Here is a 23,970-nt window from a genome sequence, read left to right as displayed (position 1 = left end):
AGAGTATTGGCGGAGTATTGTTGGAGTAATGCAGAGTATTGTTGGAGTAATGCAGAGTATTGTTGGAGTAATGCAGAGTATTGGCAGAGTAATGCAGAGTATTGGCGGGGTATTGCAGAGTATTGGGTAATGCAGAGTATTGGCGGGGTAATGCAGAGTATTGGCGGAGTATTGGTGGAGTAATGCAGAGTATTGGCGGAGTATTGGTGGAGTAATGCAGAGTATTGGCAGAGTATTGGTGGAGTAATGCAGAGTATTGGTAGAGTAATGCAGAGTATTGGTAGAGTAATGCAGAGTATTGGTGGAGTAATACAGAGTATTGGCGGAGTATTGGTGGAGTATTGGCGGAGTATTGGTGGAGTAATGCAGAGTATTGGTGGAGTAATGCAGAGTATTGGTGGAGTAATGCAGAGTATTGGTAGAGTAATGCAGAGTATTGGTGGAGTAATGCAGAGTATTGGTGGAGTAATGCAGAGTATTGGCGGAGTAATGCAGAGTATTGGCGGAGTATTGGTGGAGTAATGCAGAGTATTGGTAGAGTAATGCAGAGTATTGGTGGAGTAATGCAGAGTATTGGTAGAGTAATGCAGAGTATTGGTGGAGTAATGCAGAGTATTGGCGGAGTATTGGTGGAGTAATGCAGAGTATTGGTAGAGTAATGCAGAGTATTGGTAGAGTAATGCAGAGTATTGGTAGAGTAATGCAGAGTATTGGCGGAGTAATGCAGAGTATTGGCGGAGTATTGGTGGAGTAATGCAGAGTATTGGTAGAGTAATGCAGAGTATTGGTAGAGTAATGCAGAGTATTGGTAGAGTAATGCAGAGTATTGGTAGAGTAATGCAGAGTATTGGCGGAGTAATGCAGAGTATTGGCGGAGTAATGCAGAGTATTGGCGGAGTAATGCAGAGTATTGGCGGAGTAATGCAGAGTATGGGCGGAGTAATGCAGAGTATGGGCGGAGTAATGCAGAGTATGGGCGGAGTAATGCAGAGTATGGGCGGAGTAATGCAGAGTATGGGCGGAGTAATGCAGAGTAATGCAGAGTATTGGCAGAGTAATGCAGAGTATTGGCAGAGTAATTTAGAGTATTGGCAGAGTAATTTAGAGTATTGGCGGAGGGGTAATGCAGAGTATTGGCGGAGGGGTAATGCAGAGTATTGGCGGGGTAATGCAGAGTATTGGCGGGGTAATGCAGAGTATTTGCGGGGTAATGCAGAGTATTGCAGAGTATTGAGTGACTAACCTGGTTTACTAGTCTTCTCGCTCGGGATAGAACTGGGTAGAGGGGAGGGAGGAGACAGTCCGTATGCCAGCGGCGTGTGTCTGCCGCTGGCTGCGCTGGAGGGCGCATGCGCACTGACTCCAGTGCGTGCCCGCGTGTACGGCCGATGTCATGTGACCGGTTGCTAGACGCGGAGCGGCCCTAGCCTAGCAACCAGTCACTGACTCGGGCGGCAGAGGAGCGGCGGGCTACGCACGAGCAGCAGGCTCCTCCGGCTGCTAATGGGAACGGCGTTCCCGTTGTGGAAATAGTACGGGAACGCCGTTCCCATGCGTTCCCGCAGGACTCGAGCCCTGTACACCGCTATATCCACCGCTATATCCACCTATATAGCTAAATATCTTGCTCGTTTTAAATAGAGCTTGCAGTCAGCGGTAGGAGATTGTGCGTGCTGTCTGCGTGCTCTGAAAAAGACGGACGGCAAAACAAATTATACAGGGGTGATAACCCTTCCCTATGTTTTCCAAAAAGCTTAAAATAGTTTTTTTGACTGGAGCTACACTTTAAAAATGTATCAGTTGAAAATTACAAACAGATTCAACTTAACACAACAAACCTACACAGTCCCTGTCTTGTTTGCACCGCCTGTATACTGCTGTTCTGAGTATATAGGGCCTGGGGGCCACACGTATTTCCTTTTTTTAATATGGGTACGGGGTTCCCCTTAATATGCGTACAAGACCCAAAGGGGCTGGTAATGGGCAGGGAGGGCTACCCATGCCATTTTTCTCAATGATTTTCAACCATATTGCAGGAACCAGATATAACATTAAAACCGCAAGCAGCTTTAAATGATGTTATTTCCGTTAAATGTCATTTTGTGCAGGGACTGTTCTAAACACGGGAAACACGTGGCACTTCACAGGCATACTACAGACACCCCCCCCCCCCCCCCCCGGCACGATATTTAAAGGAATATTTCACTTTTTTTTTCACTTTAATCGTCATTAAAATCAGTGCTCCCGCCAAAACGCCCGTTTTTAAAAGATTTTTTTGCATTGACCCATGTCCCCTGAGGCAGGAGCCAGGTCCCCAAACCCCTTTTAGGACAGTATCTTGCATATTAGCCATTAAAATTACACACATAACACTTTTCATTTTGAACGTTCGAGTCCCATAGACTTCAATGGGGTTCTAACGTTCGTACGAATTTGGGGTCCATTCGAAAGTTCTGGTGCGAACCGAACCGAGCAAGATAGTTAGCTATATAGGTGGATATAGCGGTGTATACTGCGTTCAGAGAAGGCAGACAGCACGCACAATCTCCTAACACTGACTGCAAGCTCTATTATAAAAGATAGATATATCGCTAGATATATAGGTGAATATAGCGGTGTATACTGCGGTCAGGGCACGCAGACAACAACCACTACAGAAGAGCAAGAACGTAAAATCGGCCGATAACAATCGGTGTATACTGTGTTGAAGGTACACAGAACACCCACTAACTGCTACAGATGCCAACACACTACACAAGGCCGCCACGCTGGCGGCCTTATATAGTGTGGGGCGTGTACTACACAGCCTGAGCTATGATTGGCCACAGGCATCCTGCCTGTGGCCAATCATGGCTCTCCTCGCTGCCGGCGCTGTGATTGGCCAAGCATGTGGGGTCACAGTGCATGCTTGGCCAATCATGAGCCAGCAATGCACTGCGCCATCACAGTGCATTGTGGGCTGTGAGCGCCACATGAATTTGGTGCGAACGGCCCATAACGTTCGGAATTCGCCGAACGGGCGAACAGCTGATGTTCGAGTCGAACGTATGTTCGACTCGAACACGAAGCTCATCCCTACTCTGGACATGTCTCTGGGCCTTCATCCCTTCTAATCTATCCCATGTATCCTCTGTGTTCTCTGGACATGTCTCTGGGCCTCCATCCCTTCTAATCTATCCCATGTATCCTCTGTGTACTCTGGACATGTCTCTGGGCCTCCATCCCTTCTAATCTAACAGGGGGAACTCTGCGAACCCTGATGCAAAGGGCAATGCTGCAGACCCTGATGTAAGTGGGAACTCTGATGTAAATGGGAATGCAGTGGACTCTGATATAAGGTGGTCTCTGGTGACCAGAGCACCCCTTACATCAGAGTTCCTCCTTAGATCATGCTCTGTAGCATTTTCCTTTGCCTTGGGGAAGAATCCTGCGGACTCTGATGTAAAGGGGAATGCCGGGAAATGTTATGGGGGGGGTGGGGGAACTCTGGTGACCAGAGACCACCTTCCGCAGAGTGAATACACTAGGGGGGGGGGGGTGTTACTGAGATGATGGGAAACCTTTATATGAGTGCCCTCTTGTCACTGACCTCCTCTCCAGTGCAGCGTGCAGGGCTCAGTTAGACGGCTCCAGGTTGGTGCTTCTGGTTTTTATTCTATAGTCTCTTCTCCACAGTCCATACACATCTGACTCCTCGCGTAATCCCAATCCTGGCGGTGCTCTCACTCTTGATTCCTCTCCAGACTCCCCCTAAGAGACTGCAGACACGTTAAAAGACAAGAGATAGTCAGAGATTGCAGACAGGACACAGGAGGTGGCTAGAGGCTACAGACATGGTACAAGAGGGGGTCGGAACATGTGCACAGGATACAGGAGGCAGTCAGTGGATGTGGAAATGGTACAGGGGGTGGTCAGAGTATGCAGACATGTAGGGGGAGCAAACAGAGGGGTTCCCCGTGTAAGTTTTGGACACAGAGGGATCAGTCATGTAGGGGGATGACACAGTGGGGTGAAGTCCTTATAAGAGCTGTCACAGGAGGCCCCTCACACAGGACACATGGCTGGCAGGGCAGTGAGGTTGGCGCACACAGGGTGATCAGGTTCCTGTTCTTAGGGGAGGTGGGGTCCTGATCCCCAGGGCAGATGGGGTCCCTAGGTGAGATGAAGTCCCCGTTCCCAGGGGAGATGGAGTTCCTGTCCCCAGGAGAGAAGGGGGCCCCTGTCCACAGGAGAGAAGGGGGTCCCTGTCCCCAGGAGAGAATGGGGTCCCTGTCCCCAGGAGAGAAGGGGGTCCCTGTCCTCAGGAGAGAAGGGGGTCCCTGTCCTAAGGGGGGAGAAGGTTTCCCTGTCCTCAGGGGGGAGAAGGGGGTCTCTGTCTTGGGGGGAGGGGGTCCTCAGAGGGGGGGAGGGGTTCCCTCTCCTGGGGGGGGGGGGTTGGAAGGGGGTCCCTGTTCTGGGGAAAGATGGAGTGGGATATGGGATGGTCTCACTTACCATGACATGCAGGTCCCTCATTTATGCCCATCTGGGCTCCCTCCAGCAGCACAGATGGGTGATCAGCATATCCCCAGGGAGCACAGCTACGGCTTGACAATCTGGCAGCAATTGATGGGTACAGTGGCTGTGTTTGATAGCACAGTGGCGGCAATTTATGGGCACAGTGGCTGCGTTTGAAGGGCACAGTGAGCCAGGGTTTGCTGGGCACGGTGAGGCGGTGTTCGCTGGGCACAGCGGGGTGTTTGCTGGGCACAGTGAGGCGGCGATTTCTAGTCACAGTGAGGTGGTGTTTGCCGCATTGTGCCCCAAACGCACACACTGTCCCCAAACGCAGGCATTGTGCCCCAAATGCACACACTGTCCCCAAATGCAGGCATTGTGCCCTAAACGCACTGATCACCGATCCGTGCAAGGGGTCGATCCCGACCCCTTATCACGTGATCAGCTGTCAGCCAATGACAGCTGATCATGTGATATTACGGAGCCGGTAATCGGCTATTATTCCTCCTTGCGCTGACAGCGCGAGGAGAAAAAAAAAAGCCGATCACCGGCGGCCGTGATCGGGACATCAGTCCCGATCACGGCCAGCCCTGCTAGTGCCCACCTGCCCCCTGCCAGTGCCCACCTGCCCCCTGCCAGTGCCACATTAATAAACAGTAAGTGCCCACAGTGCCACCCAGCAGTGCCCACAGTGCCACCCAGCAGTGCCCACAGTGCCCACAATCTGCCTCAACAAAGGTGCTGCACCCCAGTGCCACATATCCGTGCCCATCAGTGTCATCTACCAGTGCCCAGCAGTGCCGCCCATCAGTGCCCAGCAGTGCCACCTATCAGAGCCACCTATCAGTGCCACCTATCAGTGCCCATCAGTCCCATCTATCAGTGGTACCTATCAGTGCCCATCCGTGCCACCCATCTGTGCCACCCATCTGTGCCATCTTATCTGTGCCCATCAGTGCCGCCTTATCTGTGCCCATCGGTGCCGCCTTATCTGTGCCTATTAGTGCCGCCTTAACTATGCCTATTAGTGCCCACCAGTGCAGCCTATCAGTGCCCACCAATGCAGCCTATCAGTGCCCACCAATGCAGCCCATCAGTGCCCACCAGTGCAGCCTATCAGTGCCCACCAGTGCAGCCTATCAGTGCCGCCTCATCAGCACACTTCAATGAAGGAGAAAAATGACCCGTTTGCAAAATTTTATAACAAACTATTAAACATGATTTTTTTTTTTTTTGCATCTTTTTTTGTTTGTTTAGCAAAAAATAAAACTCCCAGCTGTAATTAAATACCACCAAAAGAAAGCTCTATTTGTGGGAAAAAAATGATAAAAATTTCATTTGGGTACAGTGTTGTATGCCCACGCAATTGTCATTCAAAGTGCATCAGCGCTGAAAGCTGAAAATTGGTCTGGGCAGGAGAGGGGTTTAAGTGCCCAGTAAGCAAGTGGTTAAAAAAATACTATACATATTGGTGCTGCCGATGATATAATAAAGCCATCGCCCGCCCAAGTCTATCAATTTTCATCACCAATAAGAATGTGCTTGAGTGCATAATTTTTCTGATCAGTAAACAATGATCCCGCGCATGCGCGATTGCTGATAATAGCAGCTGAAGCCATAATTTTTCTTCACCATAAGAAAAGATCCCGCGCATGCGCGATTGCTGTTAATAGCAGCTGAAGCCATAATTTTTCTTCACCATAAGCTCCGCCCGCCCACCCGCAAGTCTCCGCCCACTTGAGTATAATTTTTAACCACCGCTTAAGATTCAGGGGCATGTTAGTGGGGTGGGCGGGGCTGCTGCTGACGTTCTAAGCATCTGTTCAGCTCCACCCGCCCACCCGCAAGTCTCTGAGTATAATTTTTAACCACCGCGTAAATAAAGCTCTTGCGCATGCGCCGTTAAGATCACGGACTTGGCGCATGCACAGTAAAGGCCCGCCGTCAGCTGTTACAGTGACGGAGCCGCACCGGAAGTGACGGGGTGAGCGAAATTCACGGGTCGCAGGAAATTTTACCACACCGGCACGGGATAGAAAAACCACACAGCCATAAAGCAGGCTGCATGGACCAGGGAGGCCTTGGGTAAACCCACCTCCCACTCTCCCCCGTGCCGTGAGACTATGCAACGATCCCAGGCCGCACCCCCCATAGGAGACCAGGACAAGGACGCAGCAACGGATCAGGGAGGACCTAAAAAAAAATTGAAAAAAAATAAAGAAAATTCCTTTCATAAAAAACATGTTATAATCATACATCAGCTATGTGTTTACAAATGTTTTTGATATTGATATTTAGCCCAATGCTTTAAACATGGCAACATCTCTCAACAATACACTAAATTGGTATGGGCAAAAAAACACCCACTGCACTATTTCATAAGATGCTGAACAAAACAATTAACATATTTGTAATAGAGAATATATGAGAGAATAGAAGGCAAAATTACAGCCATGGAAAGACAAAGCCAGCATTATAAACTGGGCATATATATATATAGTACAATTTATGATTCCATAAATTGAATCTTTCATTTTATTAAAGAAGGCATTAATTGTGCACCATAAGGGTTACTAATACCCACACCCCATTCAGGAAATGGGTTTCCCCTCTGGCTGTCACAAAAGCCCTCAACTGGTTCTCAACATCACAGCTGAAGAGAACCAAATTTAACTAAACTGTTAAATTGAAGCCCGTTTCCATGCTAGCTCGTCTTGCCAGAGCTGTAGCCTTTCAAAAAGGGTGCAAATGAAATAGATTCATTAAGGCCCGGGTACATTGTAGCCTGGAGCCTATGAATCCATTTTTGTTTGATTTGTAGAAGTTTTTTGTTCCAATCGGTATATGTACACGATCGAGGGCGGTGAAGTCAACCTAAAGCCGCGTACACACGGGCGGACTGTATGGCCAACTTAGTCCGTCAGACAATCCGACGGACAGTCCGTCCTACTTTCGAATGAACGGACTTGACCACACACGGATGCAAAACAGTCCGTCGAAAGTTTGCGCGATGACGTGTACAGCACGTACGACGGGACTAGAAATAGGAAGTCCAACACACAGCAATGCAACCTTTCGCCGTGTAAATCCTTTCTGAGCATGCGCCATACTTAGTCTGTCGAACTAGCCTACTCACGAGCGGATTGTCCGCTGAAACCAAAGTCTGACGGACAATATTATGGAAATTCCGAAATACTTAGTCCGCCAGACTACACGCTGAAAAAGTCAGCTGAAGCCCACACACGAGCGGACTGTCCGCTGAAATGTGTTTCGACGGACTAAGTTGGCCAGACAGTCCGCCCGTGTGTACGCGGCTTTAGGCATTCTATAGTTATGTACAGTGACTACGTGTCTTCCAAGGGGAAGATAGATGTTACCTATCTCCATACTGTAAAAGTGTTTTGATGCTCTGCACCAAAACTTTTGCTTCGTTTTTCCTACATAAAATGCCCCACATTTGTAGGTCATCAAATAAATAATTCCACTTGTTTGGCAATTTACAAAGTGTTTGGGTGTGAATATTTCACCATTTGGAAGAGTAAAAGTTTTTTCTTTTTTAATAACTGAATAATGTGAACAGTGTCCGCAAGGAAAAGTGCCCAAAACTGAGCAATGCTTTTTATTTGATTTCCGATACTCGCGTTTTACAAGTTTATCTTTGAGGGAGGAGGCCCATTTAAAGGTGATAGCCGGTATTGGAGGGATAAAACCCTTCACTTTTTCATCATCTGTCAGAATTGACCAATGTCTACCTATGATGTTCGGAATCTCTTTATGCCGCAAAGAGAACTGCATGATCATGCGTGTAACATTATTTTCATTCTTTTCTTCTTTCTCTCAACGACAGTGGATCTAACTAATAAAGTTTCTTGTGTCTGTTTGATCGTACGGTTAAACGCCTCGCGTAAACTGCAACGACTATAACCCCGATCAAGGAGGCGGTTTTAAAGCTTTCCAAATTCAATTTTAAACAAAGTATCAGTAGAGCAATTTCTACGTAGATGGAGATACTGTCCATAGGGAATAGAGTTCTTTAAAGGCATGGGATGAAAACTGTCTGCATGGAGAACTGTTTTCCCTGCAGTATCTTTTCTATACAAAGTAGTGGTTAGGTTTCCCTGACAATTTTGTTCAACTTTGGCATCCAAAAATGTGACAGATTTAACATCGTGCGACATGATAAATTTTAGATTGAAAGCGTTCACGTTTAGTGTATTCAAGAATTCAGTCAGAGACTCTCCAGTACCCTCCCAGATGACAAAGATGTCGTCGATGTACCTGAGCCACGTTTTGACATGGCCCAGATACTCGACGAGACCCACGTTGCTGGGAAGGGACCGCTCCCACTCCCCCAGGTACAGATTGGGGTAGGATGGGGCACAACATGCCCTGCACCTGTAGGTAGTGGGAGCCGGCAAAAGAAAAGTAGTTGTTATACAGGATATGACTTAGTCCTCCCAATATAAAATTGTTAATATCCCTATCGTATCGAAAATTCGGCTCCAACACATTCCGTATGGCAAGGAGACCCATCTCATGTGAAATGGAGCAATATAAGGATTCAACATCGATAGTTGCCAAAATGGCATTAGTAGGAAGCTTTAACTGATGAATTGAATAGTGTCGTTAATAAAGGAAGGTAATGAGATGACAAAAGGTTGCAAATATGTGTCAATTACCCTACTTAAATTTTCTGAGATTCTGCCATTGCCTGATACGATAGATCACCCAGTGGGGTGGCTTGGATTTTTGTGAATTTTAGGGAGACTGTAGAACGTAGGCATCCGAGGATGCCTCGCTCTCACAAAGTCATACAGATTTTTGTTGATCGTTTCTCCCTTGTGGGCCATATCAATAAATCTGTTGAAAAGGTGGTTAGATTTTTCAATATAACCAATATGAATGGTTTTATACCATTCATTGTTGTCGAGAATCTTCTGACACATTTGTCTATATCCAATGTTGTCCATAAGGACAACATTGCCCCCCTTGTCTGGGTTTAGTTATAAGTGAGTCATTCATGCATAGAGATTTTAATGCTTTTCTTTCTTCCAAAGAAATCTTCTTTGAAATGTAATGATGTCTTTTAGACAATTTTGCTATGTCTTTCAAAGTTTGTCGTACAAATGTGGCCACACTTGCATTCGTATGCAGTGGCGGAAACTTCATTGAGGGTTTCTTAAAACCTAGTAGTGGATTTGTTATAGATCTGTCCACCTCGCCCACCTCTGTCCACCTTGTTCATGTAAAGTTTGAACTTCAAAATTGGACAAAATAAGAACTGATTTGGATTCGAAATTGTGCAAAAACTGCCACACTGGCCAACGTAGTCAAGTCGAGTTCAAAGCTTGTGGCTTAACCGCTTTACAACCGGCCCATAGCCGAATGACGGCTACAGGGCGGTTGTTTAACTCTGAGAGGACGTCATATGACGTCCTCCCAGAATTCCGCTCTCACGCGCCCCCTGGGGCGCGCACTCGAGAGCATCCGTGACCACCGGGTCCACAGGACCCGGCGCATCACGGATCACGGTAAACGGCCGCTCATTGCGGCTGTTTACCACGTGATCGCTCCGTCAAATGACCGAGTGATCACTTGTAAACAAACCGGCGTTATGTTATGACGCCGGTTCCTCCCTCCCCCTCTCTGTCCCGATCGGTACAGTGGAGGGGGGAGATATCGGTGTCAGCAGCGATGTGGGCTGCATCTGCAGTGCCCACATCGCTGCTCACTGAAAATTAACCCCTTAATTCCCTGCCAATACTCTGCAATACCCTGCAATACTCTGCAATACCCTGCAATACCCTGCAATACTCTGCAATACCCTGCAATACTCTGCAATACCCTGCCATTACTCTGCAATAGCCTGCAACACCCTGCAACACCCTGCAACCCCCTGCAACACTCTGCAACACTCTGCAATACCCTGCAATACCCTGCAATACCCTGCAACACTCTGCAATACCCTGCAATACTCTGCAACACTCTGCAACACCCTGCAATACCCTGCAATCTCTGCAACACCCGCCAATACCCTGCAACGCTCTGCAACACTCTGCAATACCCTGCAATACCCTGCAACACTCTGCAATACCCTGCAATACTCTGCAACACCCTGCAATACCCTGCAATGCTCTGCAACACCCGCCAATACCCTGCAACGCTCTGCAACACTCTGCAATGCTCTGCAACACCCGCCAATACCCTGCAACGCTCTGCAATGCTCTGCAACACCCACCAATACCCTGCAACGCTCTGCAATGCTCTGCAACACCCGCCAATACCCTGCAACACTCTGCAATGCTCTGCAACACCTGCCAATACCCTGCAATGCTCTGCAATGCAATACTCTGCAACGCCATACTCTGAGATACCCAGCCATACTCTGAGATACCCAGTCATACTCTGAGACACCCAGCCATAGTCGGTGATACCCTGCAATACCCAGCCATAGACACCCCCCCTTCCGCCGCCCTCCGTTGCTTCTACCGACTCGCCAATACGATCAAAGCCAGAATCTTTTTTTTTTTTTTTTTTCAGGCTTCCCAGCTTAGAGGTGAGATGTGGGGTCTTATTGACCCCATATCTCACTGTAAAGAGGACCTGTCATGCCATATTCCTATTACAAGGGATGTTTATATTCCTTGTAATAGGAATAAAAGTGATCAAAAAATTTATTTTTGGGTAAAAAAAATGTCAAACTAAAATAAATAAAGTAAAATGAACAATAAAATTATTATTTTTTTAAAGCGCCCCTGTCCCCATGTGCTCGCATGCAGAATCGGACGCATACGTAAGTCCCGCCCACATATGAAAACGGTGTTCAAACCACACATGTGAGGTATCGCTGCGAACGTTAGAGCGAGAGCAATAATTCTAGCCCTAGACCTCCTCCTTAACTCAAAACATATAACCAGTAAAAAAAAATTAAATCGTCGCCTTTGGGGATTTTTAAGTAGCGACGTTTGGCGCCATTCAACGAGCGTGTGCAATTTTGAAGAGTGACATGTTGGGTATCTATTTACTCAGCGTAACTTCATCTTTCACATTATGCAAAAATTGGGCTAACTTTACTGTGGTTTTTTTTTTTTAAGCACAAAACTGTTTTTTTTCCAAAAAAAAGCATTCGAAAAATTGCTGCGCAAATACCGTGCGAGATAAAAAGTTGCAACCACCTCGATTGTATTCTCCAGGGTGTTTGCTAAAAAAACATATATAATGTTTTGGGATTCTATGTAATTTTCTAGCAAATAAATGATGATTTTTACATGTAGGAGAGAAATGTCAGAATTGTCCTGGGTGCTCCAGAACGCCTGACGGTGCTCCCTGCATGTTGGGCCTCTGTATGTGGCCACACTGTGTAAAAGTCTCACACATGTGGTATCGCCGTATTCGGGAGTAATAGCAGAATGTGTTTTGGGATGTAATTTGTTGTATGCATATGCTGTGTGTGAGAAATAAACTGATAATATGACAATTTTGTGAAAAAAAAAAAAAAAAGTAAAAAAAATCTTGATATTGCAAAGAATTGTGGGAAAAAATGGCAGCTTCAAAAAACTCATCATGCCTCTTACTAAATACCTTGGAATGTCTTCTTTCCAAAAAGGGGTAATTTGGGGGGTATTTGTACTTTTCTGGCATGTTAGGGTCTCAAGAATTGAAATAGGCCGCCAGTACTTCAGGTGTGATCAATTTTCAGATATTGGCACCATAGCTTGTGGACTCTATAACTTTCAAAAAGACCAAATAATATCCACCAATTTGTACTTATTTTTACCAAAGATATGTAGTAGTATAAATTTTGGCCAAAGTTTATGAAGAAAAAATTACTAATCTGCTAAATTTTATAACCGGATCAAAGAAAAATCTATTTTTTTACAGAATTTTCTGTATTTTTTCTTTTATAGCACAAAAAATAAAAAACCCAGCGGTGATTAAATACCACCAAAAGAAAGCTCCATTTGTGTGAAAAAAAGGACAAAAATTTCATATAGGTCCAGTGTTGCATGACTGAGTAATTGTCATTTAAAATGTGAGAGCACCGAAAGCTGAAAATTGGTCTGGTTATTAAGGGTGTTTAAGTGCCCAGTGGTCAAGTGGTTAAGATATCATTGGCCCATACATGTTCCAAATATTGTTGAATTAGGTCAAAAGCAACCTAATGTGTGCAGTAATCAGGCCAAGAAAAAGGATATTCTACTCAGAAATGATAACTTACTTACGAAGCTTACCTTTTCCTCCACTAACTAGTCTGAAGAGCGGAGTATCTGCTCTCTCTCCAAAATCATCAGCTTGGTTGACAAGGGCATCCTTCACAGCTCTGTATCCAGCAATCACCACAATCTTCTTGGGTCCAAAATGTATAGTGAAGATTTCTCCATACTTTTCATGGAGCTGGAATACCAGAGCAATTTCAGTTTAATTGTAAATTGGACACATAACTACTTCTTTCCCAACTATCAAATAGTATTCTGCCACAAAAACCTTTTTACCTCAAACATGGCACACCAATTGTGCTTCACTTAGTATAGAAGATTTATCCTAGAGTGAGTGTACGTATTAGGCAAGGTAGGAAACTAAATGTCTCCAAAACACCCAAAGAATTCTAGGTTAAAGCGGAGTTCCACCCAAAAATTGAACTTCCGCTTTAAGGGAGTTGACCTACTGACATGCCATATTTGGCATGTCATTTTTGGGGGGGGAGTGGATAGGGTCCCACCTCCTCCCAGCGCACCGCGGCATCGGAAGGGAGATCACCTCTCCCCCCTCCCTCTCGGCAATCATCTGGGACACGTCACAGGTCCCAGATGATTGCCCGGCCAGTCACGGCGTGCACGCATGAGCAGTGGGTGCCTGGCTGTGAAGCCACAGCCGGACGCCCACAGTTACAATGCCGGTGCCGCAGAGAGGAGGGGGAGACAAGCGGGGCTTTGTTCCCCCGCATCGCCGGACAGTGTGACAGGTAAGTGTCCGATTATTAAAAGTCAGCTGCTGCAGTATTTGTAGCTGCTGACTCTTAATTAATTTATTTTTTTTAAGAAGAATTCCGCTTTAAATTATGTTTAAATGAAAAGCTTGAAATAAGCACCCCCACCTAGTAGTCATTTAACTACTTGAATCCTGGGTGCTGTTTTAAATAAGGCAGGAGCTATTTGTCCCAGTGCAGTTTTAAAATGGTACATGGATTCCAGGACACCCTCAAGTCCAAGCCGGCCCAGGAGGCCTTGACATTAAGCCCAGGAGCTGAAATGTTGCATTATGATAGCCTTAAAGCAGGGGTCTCAAACTCAAATTACCTGAGGGCCACAAGACAAGTTTTCATATCCCATGGGGGCCGCATGCAAACTTTCAAACTTCAAAAACAGCATTAAACAAGTATATACAGTGGTAGTTACTGCTTGCTACCAGTTACTGCTTACTGCCAGATGCTTGGCAGTGTTTGCTCTTTTCTCCATAGGTCATCAGCCAGCAGGGCCCACAGGTCCGCAGCCAGCTCCCAGCAGGATCCACAGGCCATGGGCACTTGGGCAGCTCCCAGCAGAAGTGGACCCACAGTGTTGAGGGCTATTTTTAGGTTACTGGGGTGGCACTGGGGCAGGATAATCAAGATGTATGGGGGGGGGAGATAGATGGAATGGGGAATGGTCAAGTGGGGGTCAGCTGGGGGTGTCAGGGTCTCTCACTGTGACCTCAGTGATGACCCGATGGCAGCTGCCAGCCTAGGCTCAGCAGGACAGGTCCTCATCCTTGCACGCCGTGCCAGTCTCAGTCACGACGGTGTTCAAGAAGATCCCACTGGGAGATGTCGTTTGTTTACTCTTACTCAGCTGGCTGCCCTCGCTGCTCTCCAGACTCCACCCATGGACCGAAGAGGGCATGGACCGAAGAGAATTTCAATAGAAGAAAGATTGGCACAAGGCACACATCCTAATCACTGTAGGTTATGTCTCTTGTGCTGATTTGTTTTTTTTTTTACACTTGGGCTTTAAAAGAAGTGTAAAGGTAAATAAAAAAAAATAACAAACATGTCTATACTTGCCTGCTCTGTGCAATGTAATTGCACAGAGCAGCTGCAAACCTTCTCTATTCAGGTCCCCCCCACCAGTGCTCCGCCAGTTCTCCTGGCCCCTCCCCTTTGTCCAGTGCCCCATGCTTCCCATTAGGGCACTTGTGCGTGCTCGCACCGGAGCCCCCACTGCTCGCTCCCTCGTAACTGACTTTGATTCTCAGCACTGGGAGACCCGCTAGTGAGGGGAGAGACGACTTGCAGACATGCACTGTGCTGGATCGAATGAGGGCTCAGGTAAGTAAAAGGGGGGCTAAGGGGCGGATGCTGACACCTAAACATTTTTACCTTAATGCATTATGGTAAAAAATTTTAGGCTTTACAATCACTTTAACACATTAACATGCTGCTTATTACCCACCCAATACATTTTACCCAGTGACTGCAGCCAATTATACAGCTTTCATGCCTGTGATTTATTGTGAGGCAGGGTCATTAATCCTGTTATTTACATACACACTCCACTATTAGCTCCACTTGCCTATTTATTTGTTGTTAACAAAATGTCTGCATGCAACAATGTCTCCAAGGGGAAGACTTACCCTATCCTTGTGAGTAAGCCAGGAGTGGTGAAAAGTGTCAGGCCGCGTACACACGCGGGGACTGTTCGCTCAACTTTGTTCGTCAAACAGTTTCAGCGGACAGTCCGCTCAAAATTAGCATGGACGAACGAACAGTACGCTGAAACCGTGCGCGATGACGTGAACGGCACGTACGACGGGACTAGAAAACGACGTCCTATACACTGCAATGCAAACTTCGGCGTGTAAATCCTTTCTGAGCATGCGCGGAACTTAGTTTGACGAACAAGCCTACACACGAGGGGACTGTTCGCTGAAACAAAGTTTCAGCGGACAGTTTTTCGGAAATTCCGAAAAACTTTGTTCAGCAGACTGTTCGCTGAAACTGTCCGCTGAAAGCCCACACACGAGCGGACTGTCCGCCGAAACACTGTTCAGCGGACAAAGTTGAGCGAACAGTCCCCGCGTGTGTACGCGGCCTCAGTGAATTTTGGTTCCCAAGTGGAGACATTGCTGCAAGGACGTGCGGTGAAATCAGTGGCTGGTAAGGCACTGGTTAGTATCAGAGCCAATTTAAAAAATGAATTTTGATGCCTGGATCTACCGCTGTGGCTGTTATTTAATTAACTTACTTAAATTCCAAAGTATATTTTAATATCTCAGCCTTTCGTCTTGTAGTAATTACCACAAGTCTCAGTCCATGCGGCTAGAAAAAGCATATACAAAAAGAGGAGAGAGGATTCTCCAAGAAGGCCACTTAGCTAGTTAGCGTGTCAGTGTGACTGGTTGAATGGATGTATGCGCAGCGGCGATTCCTCTTTTAATGACAACAATGTCTTTTTAATAATTGCTTTGAACATTGCGTGTTCTTTCTACAAATAAAATTTATTGAAATTAACCGTAAGTGTCCTGTAGCAGTGGCCTTCTTGGAGAATCCTTTCTTCTCTTTTTGTATAGTATCAGAGCCAGATACACACAGGTCACATGTGCCGCGACCATTAGAGTGAGAACAATCATTCTAGCACTAGACCTCCTCTGTAACTCTTAACAGGTAATCTGTCAAAAAATGTAAAGCATCGCCTATGGAGATTTTTATGTACTGAAGTTTGGCGCCATTCCACGAGTGTTTGAAAGCTTGACATGTAAGGTATCTATTTACTTAGAGTAACATCATCTTTCCCATTATACAAAAAAATCAGGTTATCTTTAGTGTATTTTTTTTTATATATATATATATATATATTCATTAAACTATTTTTTTTTTTAAACAAAATGCATTTGAAAAATTGCTGCGCAAATACGGTATAATATAAAAAGTTGCAATGACCTCCATTTTATTCCTTAGGGTGTCTGCTAAAACAATATATATATATATAATGTTTGGGGGGTTCTGAGTAATTATTACATGTAGGAGAGAAATGTCTGAATTGGCCTGGGTGGCAAGGGGTTAATTACAATAAATAATATACAAATAATGATTATATATTGTTTTTAAGGTCATTTACTATATTTTCAAAAACTGTACTCAAGCAGGTGGCTTAACGGACAAAGTACTGAAGTTTGAAATGATAACTTCAAACCAGTAATTTCACAATAAATGGATACAAAATAAATTATTATGTTATAACATAGCATAATAATATGTGATTTAGCTTGATTATACCAGTACCTTTTCAACAGCAGCAGATTCTCATTCTCCCTCTTAACTGTGTGAGAAAAACATGGCATTGTGGGTAAATCTTATACCCATAAACCAATGTATTTCCTTGTAGTTAAGAGGGCTGGGCTGGAAGGGAGTATTTGTCTTTTAGACACATGCCCCTTCTATGACACTGCAGTGATAGGTGTGCCTCCACTGCAGCATTTCTATTGGACATCTGGGGCTATTGGTACTTTACCATTGGTCCAAGACTCCAAGCTGTTGATTGAGCTCAGTGCCTCTGACAAGAAGTGAGAGGCAATGTGAGCTCAACCTCTCAGTCTGCTGCAAACAGAGTGCGGCAGTTTGCATTTAAACTGGTCGCTCTGTATGTAGCTTCTAACATACTGCACAAGGAGCCTCGTATCTCCAGAACCATAGGTTGTAGGAGCCCCAAAGGAGGACTTAGCCTACCTAACTATCGGCAGCTGTAGTGCAGGACAGCCTAGTTGGCTGTAATAGGTAGTGAGTTAGCAAGTGTATATACTCACTTTTCAGCCGATTTGATATGTTTATGTGTACAATTGTTCAGACCCGTCTGCCTCTATCATTGTCTCCGGCACCATTTTAGAGAAGCCTGGTGCCCTGATAGGACAGCAAATCTCTGGAGATTTGGTCAGACATTTTTGGGTGGATACCTTATATAGGGAAGCCCTGTCATGTTGAAGGGATTGCACGTGTGTGTATAGACAGGAACAGAGACCCACTTGTGAGGGAGAGTTAGGAGAAGATAGGGAGAGTGTTCCACCGTGTGAGGGATAGCTCAGGTTTCCTACGGACTTCTGTATCAGCAATCCTGGTCGGTTGAAAGACTCCCCGTGGCGGATAAAGAAAGACCTCAATGTGAAGGAGGAACACGCGTACCAGATGCCTACATCCGTCTGCTGAAGAAATACGGTTGTTTCCAGTTAACGTGTGTCCAGCCTCTACAGGTACGCATTGTGTGCTTGGGTTTATGATGTGTTAGTCGGTGGAAAGTGCCTATAGTGCCGATGAATACAATTACTGCTTACATCAGAAGTGGCTGTGCTGTGTATCTGTGCCTCCATGCTTGGAGTGAAACTACGTGTATTACTGCTGTAAATACTCTTCTTACTACCGTCTCTCTGGTAATAAACATTGCCTGGTTTACAAGTCAGTATGTGTGATTTCCTCTGTGAAGCCGCTACATCCTAGCCCCGCTTACATACCCCTGAAATTTGGGGTCTCTGTGTCCTCAAGTCACCAAATTACGACCCTCGAAGCTCAATTTTTTTAATGCCTCACCTGCCTCCCCTGACTACATGTCCCTGCATTGCTGTATGCAGTAATTTTGTTGAAAACTAATAAATAAGGCAAGAGGAGCTAAGAATGGAGTATGGCTGACACATTTTTTCACATTTCTAAAAGGGACTGGAGGTGGACTACAGTGCCTGGCACCCAAATTGTCCATGTAAAGGAGTCTTAAGCTGAGCTGTGGATTTGGGTATGACTACACATCTCATGTTGTCATTCTGATGATACAAGACCTTGAAGGAAATCAAATTTTGGGTTAAGGAAGAGAAACCAGGGAACTTGTTTGGTTCATGGAAGGGAAATGAGATCTAGGTCAGTTTTAGAATAAAGTAGATCTAAACTATAGCTGGATGACATTTAGTTTGCTAAAGCATTGAATATCATAAATCTCCTCTGCACAGTGTGAATCAGGAAGCACTCAACTTTGTTCGGTTGGCTGGAGCAGGGGGTAGGGCGGACATTAGAGGCCTAATAATCCCCTGGTTTCTCCATAAAGAGAACAAGTCCAATGCTATCACATAGAGGGCACATAGATGTAAAAGCACCTTCTTTAACCCATGCACCCACATATAATGGTCTAGGGATTTTAAGTAATTTTATACCCCAAAATACATATTTTACTGTGTGTGAGGAAAAAAATCTCAATAGGGATGTGGTTAACCGCTTGCCCACCGGCTCACACTGATATACTTCGGCAGAATGGCACGCCTGCGCAAACTGACGTACCTGTATGTCAGTCTGCAAAAGCAAGATAGCGGGGACATGCGAGCCTGCCGCAGTGAGTCCCGTGGACTCGATGTCTGTCAACAACCCACGATCACGGCGAGGAGAGGCAGAGCAGGGAACTGCCTATGTGAACAAGGCGTTTCCCTGTTCTGCCCAGTAACATGACAGAGATCTATTGTTCCCTGTCATCAGGTACATTGATCTCTGTCATGTCAGTGGTAGCCCATTCTCCCTATGGTTAGAACACGCTGAGGGAAAACACTTAACCCCTTGATCGCTCTCTAGTGTTTAAGCCCTTCCCTGTCAGTGGCATTTATACAGTAATCAGTGGCTATTTTTAGCTCTGATCGCTGCATATCTGTCAATGGTCCCAAAATAGTGTCAAAAGTGTCTGATCTATCTGCCGCAATGTCACAGTCCTGATAAAAAATCACTGATCCCCGCTATTACTAATAAAAAATAAAAAAATTATAATAAAAATGGCATCAATCTATCCCCTATTTTGTAGACACTATAACTTTTGCGCAAACCAGTCAATATGCACTTATTTCAATTTTACCAAAAATATGTAGAAGAATATATATTAGACATGTGTGATTCGTTTCGTACGAATTTCCCAAAATTCATACGTTTGGGAGGATCTGAAATACGAATTGCCATGCGTCCGAATTCTGTACGCAATACGAACTTTTGTTTACGAATTTCGGATTTCGGATCAGCTGTCATCGCATCGACGACGGACTCAGTCATTATGCTTATTATGAGGGGCTCCCACCATCCCTGTGCTATGCTGACTTCCTCCTGGGGCTGTACCTCTGCTGTGCTCATTATGAGGGGCTCCCACCATCCCTGTGCTATGCTGACTTCCTCCTGGGGCTGCTTATTATGAGGGGCTCCCACCATCCCTGTGCTATGCTGACTTCCTCCTGGGGCTGCTTATTATGAGGGTCTCCCACCATCCCTGTGCTGTGCTGACTTCCAACTGGGGCTGTACCTCTGCTGTGCATATTATGAGGGGCTCCCACCATCCCTGTGCTGTGCTGACTTCCTCCTGGGGCTGCTTATTATGAGGGGCTCCCACCATGCCTGTGCTGTGCTGACTTCCTCCTGGGGCTGTACCTCTGCTGTGCATATTATGAGGGGCTCCCACCATCCCTGTGCTGTGCTGACTTCCCCCTGGGGCTGCTTATTATGAGGGGCTCCCACCATCCCTGTGCTGTGCTGACTTCCTCCTGGGGCTGTACCTCTGCTGTGCATATTATGAGGGGCTCCCACCATCCCTGTGCTGTGCTGACTTCCTCCTGGGGCTGCTTATTATGAGGGGCTCCCACCATCCCTGTGCTGTACTGACTTCCTCCTGGGGCTGTACCTCTGCTGTGCATATTATGAGGGGCTCCCACCATCCCTGTGCTGTGATGACTTCCTCTTGGGGCTGCTTATTATGAGGGGCTCCCACCATCCCTGTGCTGTGCTGACTTCCTCCTGGGGCTGTACCCCTGCTATGCTCAGTATGTCAGTACAGCACAGGAATGGTGGAAACCCCTCATAATGAGCACAGCAGAGGTACAGCCCCAGGAGGAAGTCAGCACAGCACAGGGATGGTGGGAGCCCCTCATAATATGCACAGCAGAGGTACAGCCCCAGGAGGAAGTCAGCATAGCACAGGGATGGTGGGAGCCCCTCATAATAAGCAGCCCCAGGAGGAAGTCAGCATAGAACAGGGATGGTGGGAGCCCCTCATAATAAGCAGCCCCAGGAGGAAGTCAGAATAGCACAGGGATGGTGGGAGCCCCTCATAATAAGCAGCCCCAGGAGGAAGTCAGCATAGCACAGGGATGGTGGGAGCCCCTCATAATAAGCAGCCCCAGGAGGAGCAGGCGAAAACTGGACCAGCGGTGCATGGCAGACAATCTGCTTCTCTCTTTCTCATCTAATGAAAAGTCGTATTTCGGATAGGAAATTCTTCAACGGAATTTCGTATTTTGGATAAAAACCAAACTTCCATCAGCATCGATGGTCATTATATTGAGGTATATTTTTGCCTTTAAATTCATCGTAACGAACGTTCATACAAGTTAACCAACCTAACGACAATTCGTATTTCGTACGAAGCGAAACGGAATTTCGGACACGAAATACGAAGTACAAATTAATTTTAATACAAACCGTAACGGAACAGAACGAAACGAATTTATTGACAGCGCCCATGTCTAATATATATCGGCCTAAACTGAGGAAGACATTTTTTTATTTTCTTATGTATATATTTTTCGGGATATTTATTATAGCAAAAATAAAAAATAAATGTTTTTTCCAAAATTGTTTTAAAAAAAATAACTTTTTTCTTTATAGCGCAAAAAATAAAAACTGCAGAGTTGATCAAATACCACCGAAAGAAAGCTCTATTTTTGTGAAAAAAAAGGGAGAAATTTCGTTTGGGTACAGTGTTGCACAACCGCGCAATTGTCAGTTAAAGCAACACAGTGCCAATTTGTAAAAAGTGCTCTGGTCAGGAAGGGGGTAAAATCTTCAGGGACTGAAGTGGTTAAGTTCACTACAAGCAATACATCAAGGACTTATACAGATATTGTACTTAGTTTAATATTACAGATTGTAAGAAAACATTGTTTAGTCTCCTAAAAAGAATTAGAATAGCTGCCTCCAGAAATATAAATCATTAAAATATCAACTTTATAAATGTGTAGTTTTTAGTTATAATTATTATAAGACACCTTTCACACTGAGGCAGTTTTCATGCATTTTAGAAATAAAACCTGAAAGCTGCCTCCCATGCCACCCGAATGTGAAAGCCTAAGTGCTTTCATACTGGGGCTTTTTCCCTTTGCGGAACGTTAGAAAAAGTCCTGTAAGCAGCATCTTTGGGGTGGTTTGGGAACTCTTTATACAGCCCGTTGCAATGAATTGCCATCGCTTCCGAAGAGCCTGAAAAGTGCTTTGGAAGTGCCGCAACATGGGCATTTTTTAACCCTTTTTTCGACCTCTAGCGGGGGGTTTAAAGGGGCCTGCTAGTGGCCAAAAAGCATCGCTTAAACAGTGGCAAAGTGCCGCTGTCACGTACCTTGAGGTATTGAGCCCGAATTGCGGAGAGAGGCCTCCCTTGCGACTCCCACTACCGGTTTCCTGGTAAAGTAACAGGGAACACAGGAGTAAGGAGGGGTACGGGTGCCTGGCAGGATCAACAGATGGGAAGGGATCAATAGGCGGGGTCAGCTCTGCAGACTGGAGCAGCTTGGCAGACAGGATCAACACAGCAGACTGGATCACAACAGCAGGTGGAATCAGCTAGCAAACTGGATCAGCCTAAGTAGGTAACTTCAGCAGATGGAATCAGTTCAGTAAACTGGATAAGCTTAGCAGGTAACTACAGCAGATGGAATCAGTTCAGCAAACTGGATAAGTTTAGCAGGTAACTACAGCAGATGGAATCAGTTCAGCAAACTGGATAAGCTTAGCAGATAACTACAGCAGATGGAAACAGTTGAGCAGACAGGATCCCCTTAGCAGATTGGATCAGCTCAGCAAACTGGATCAGGTAGCAGATGGGATGGTCAAACAGGCCGGGTCAGGTATCAGACTGGAAGCGAGGCACAAGGGAGCAGGCAGGAGAGTAGTCACAACAAGCCGAGGTCGGGTGCAGGTAGATAACAGGTAGGTCACAGGCAAGCCGGGTCAAATCACAGATGAATACTACGGATCAGGTTCTCAGGCATACACCGCTGTAGAGCAGACAGCAGAGACCGTCAGTAATAGACAGGTTTAAATAGCCTGTTTGGCGCTAACTCGGGCGCGCGCACGCGCTCCCGCGCACGAATGCACGCGTGCGCGGTGGCGCCCGCGGCCGCAAGCCAGAAGGCCTGGAGTTCAGATTCTTCATAGAATTTCCATGACATTGCCCCCTCCCAAGGGGCAGTTTCCGGATGCCCCTTCGGGCAAATTTTTCGGGATGGGCCCTCTTACAGGATTGAATCAGGCTCTTTGCATGAATGTTATCCTCGGGCTCCCAGAGTTCTCTTCGGGACCATACCCCTTCCATTTAATTAAGAACTGGTTCTGGTTTCTTCTTCTGAAATTTAGGATGGTTTCTACTTCAAATTCTTCTTCACCGTCTACCAAGATCGGATCAGGAGGCGTGGTACTCCGGTTAGGAAATGGATTGGGAGTGAAAAGTTTCAACAAGGACACATGGAATACCGGAAGGACCTTTATTGAGTTTGGAAGTTCTAATTCAAAGGCTACTTCGTTAATCTTCCTTCTAACTGGAAAGGATCCTAAGAACTTGGGACCTAGTTTCCTTGAAGGGCATGCCATCTTCAAGTTCACGGTGGATAACCACACCAAATCACCAGGTACCAGTACCAATTCCCCTCGTCTCTTTTTGTCGAAGGTTGCCTTGTTGTGCTCCTGAGTTCTAGTCATTGTTTCTTGCAGAAGTCGGTTGTTGGTTGAGAAGAAGTTAATCTTTTCCTGAACCACTGGCACTGTGCATTCGGGAAGGAAGTTGGGTAGAAATGAAGGGTGGAAGCTGTAATTGGCGAAAAGGGGCGTCTGCTTGGTGGCGGAGTGGAGAGAATTGTTGTAAGCGAACTCAGCTACTGGAAGCAAGGAGATCCAATCATTCTGTGCAAAAGAGGAAAAACATGGTAAATATTGTTCAAGGGTTTGGTTCGTCCTCTCAATTTGCCCATTGGACTGAGGGTGATAGATGGATGAGAAAGACAGTTCAATATTCAAAGCCTTGCAGAGGGACTTCCAGAATCGAGAGGTGAACTGTACCCCTCGATTCGAAACTATATTGGCTGGTACCCCATGGAGCCTAATGATTTCCTTGATGAATACCTGTGCAGTTTCAGGGGCTGAGGGGGTGCCCTTCATGGGAATGAAGTGTGCCATCTTCAACAGACGATCAACTACCACAAAGATAGTGGTATGATCATCTGCCGGAGGCCACTCAACAATGAAATCCAGAGACAGCATTCTCCATGGCCTGTCCGGAACAGGCAGAGGTTTCAGTAGGCCCAAGGCCTTGGTCCTACAGCTTTTACTCCTGATGCACGTAGTGCAGGTGTCCACAAATGTCTTGCAGTCCTCCTGTAACTGAGGCCACCAAAAAGTATGTTGTACCAAGTCAGTGGTCTTAGTGATACCAAAATGCCTGGCGAGTGCGT

At 46.0% G+C, this 23,970-nt stretch overlaps 1 protein-coding gene across 1 annotated transcript in view; it reads right to left on the bottom strand.

The window, feature by feature from the left end:
* The window catches only part of LOC143924670 (cytochrome P450 2K1-like), a 190,734-nt gene that overhangs the window by 86,614 nt on the left and 80,150 nt on the right, over positions 1-23,970 (bottom strand). The window contains exon 5 of the mRNA XM_077449074.1: positions 12,729-12,891. Coding sequence (XP_077305200.1) covers positions 12,729-12,891 — 163 coding nt within the window. The remainder of the gene's footprint in view (positions 1-12,728; positions 12,892-23,970) is intronic.

Source organism: Lithobates pipiens, unplaced genomic scaffold (assembly GCF_037356315.1).
Source record: "Lithobates pipiens isolate NorthernLeopardFrog02 unplaced genomic scaffold, aLitPip1_a1.2 Scaffold_22, whole genome shotgun sequence".
NCBI classification, from domain to species: Eukaryota; Metazoa; Chordata; class Amphibia; order Anura; family Ranidae; genus Lithobates; species Lithobates pipiens.
This window is presented reverse-complemented; position numbering and strand designations above follow the sequence as displayed.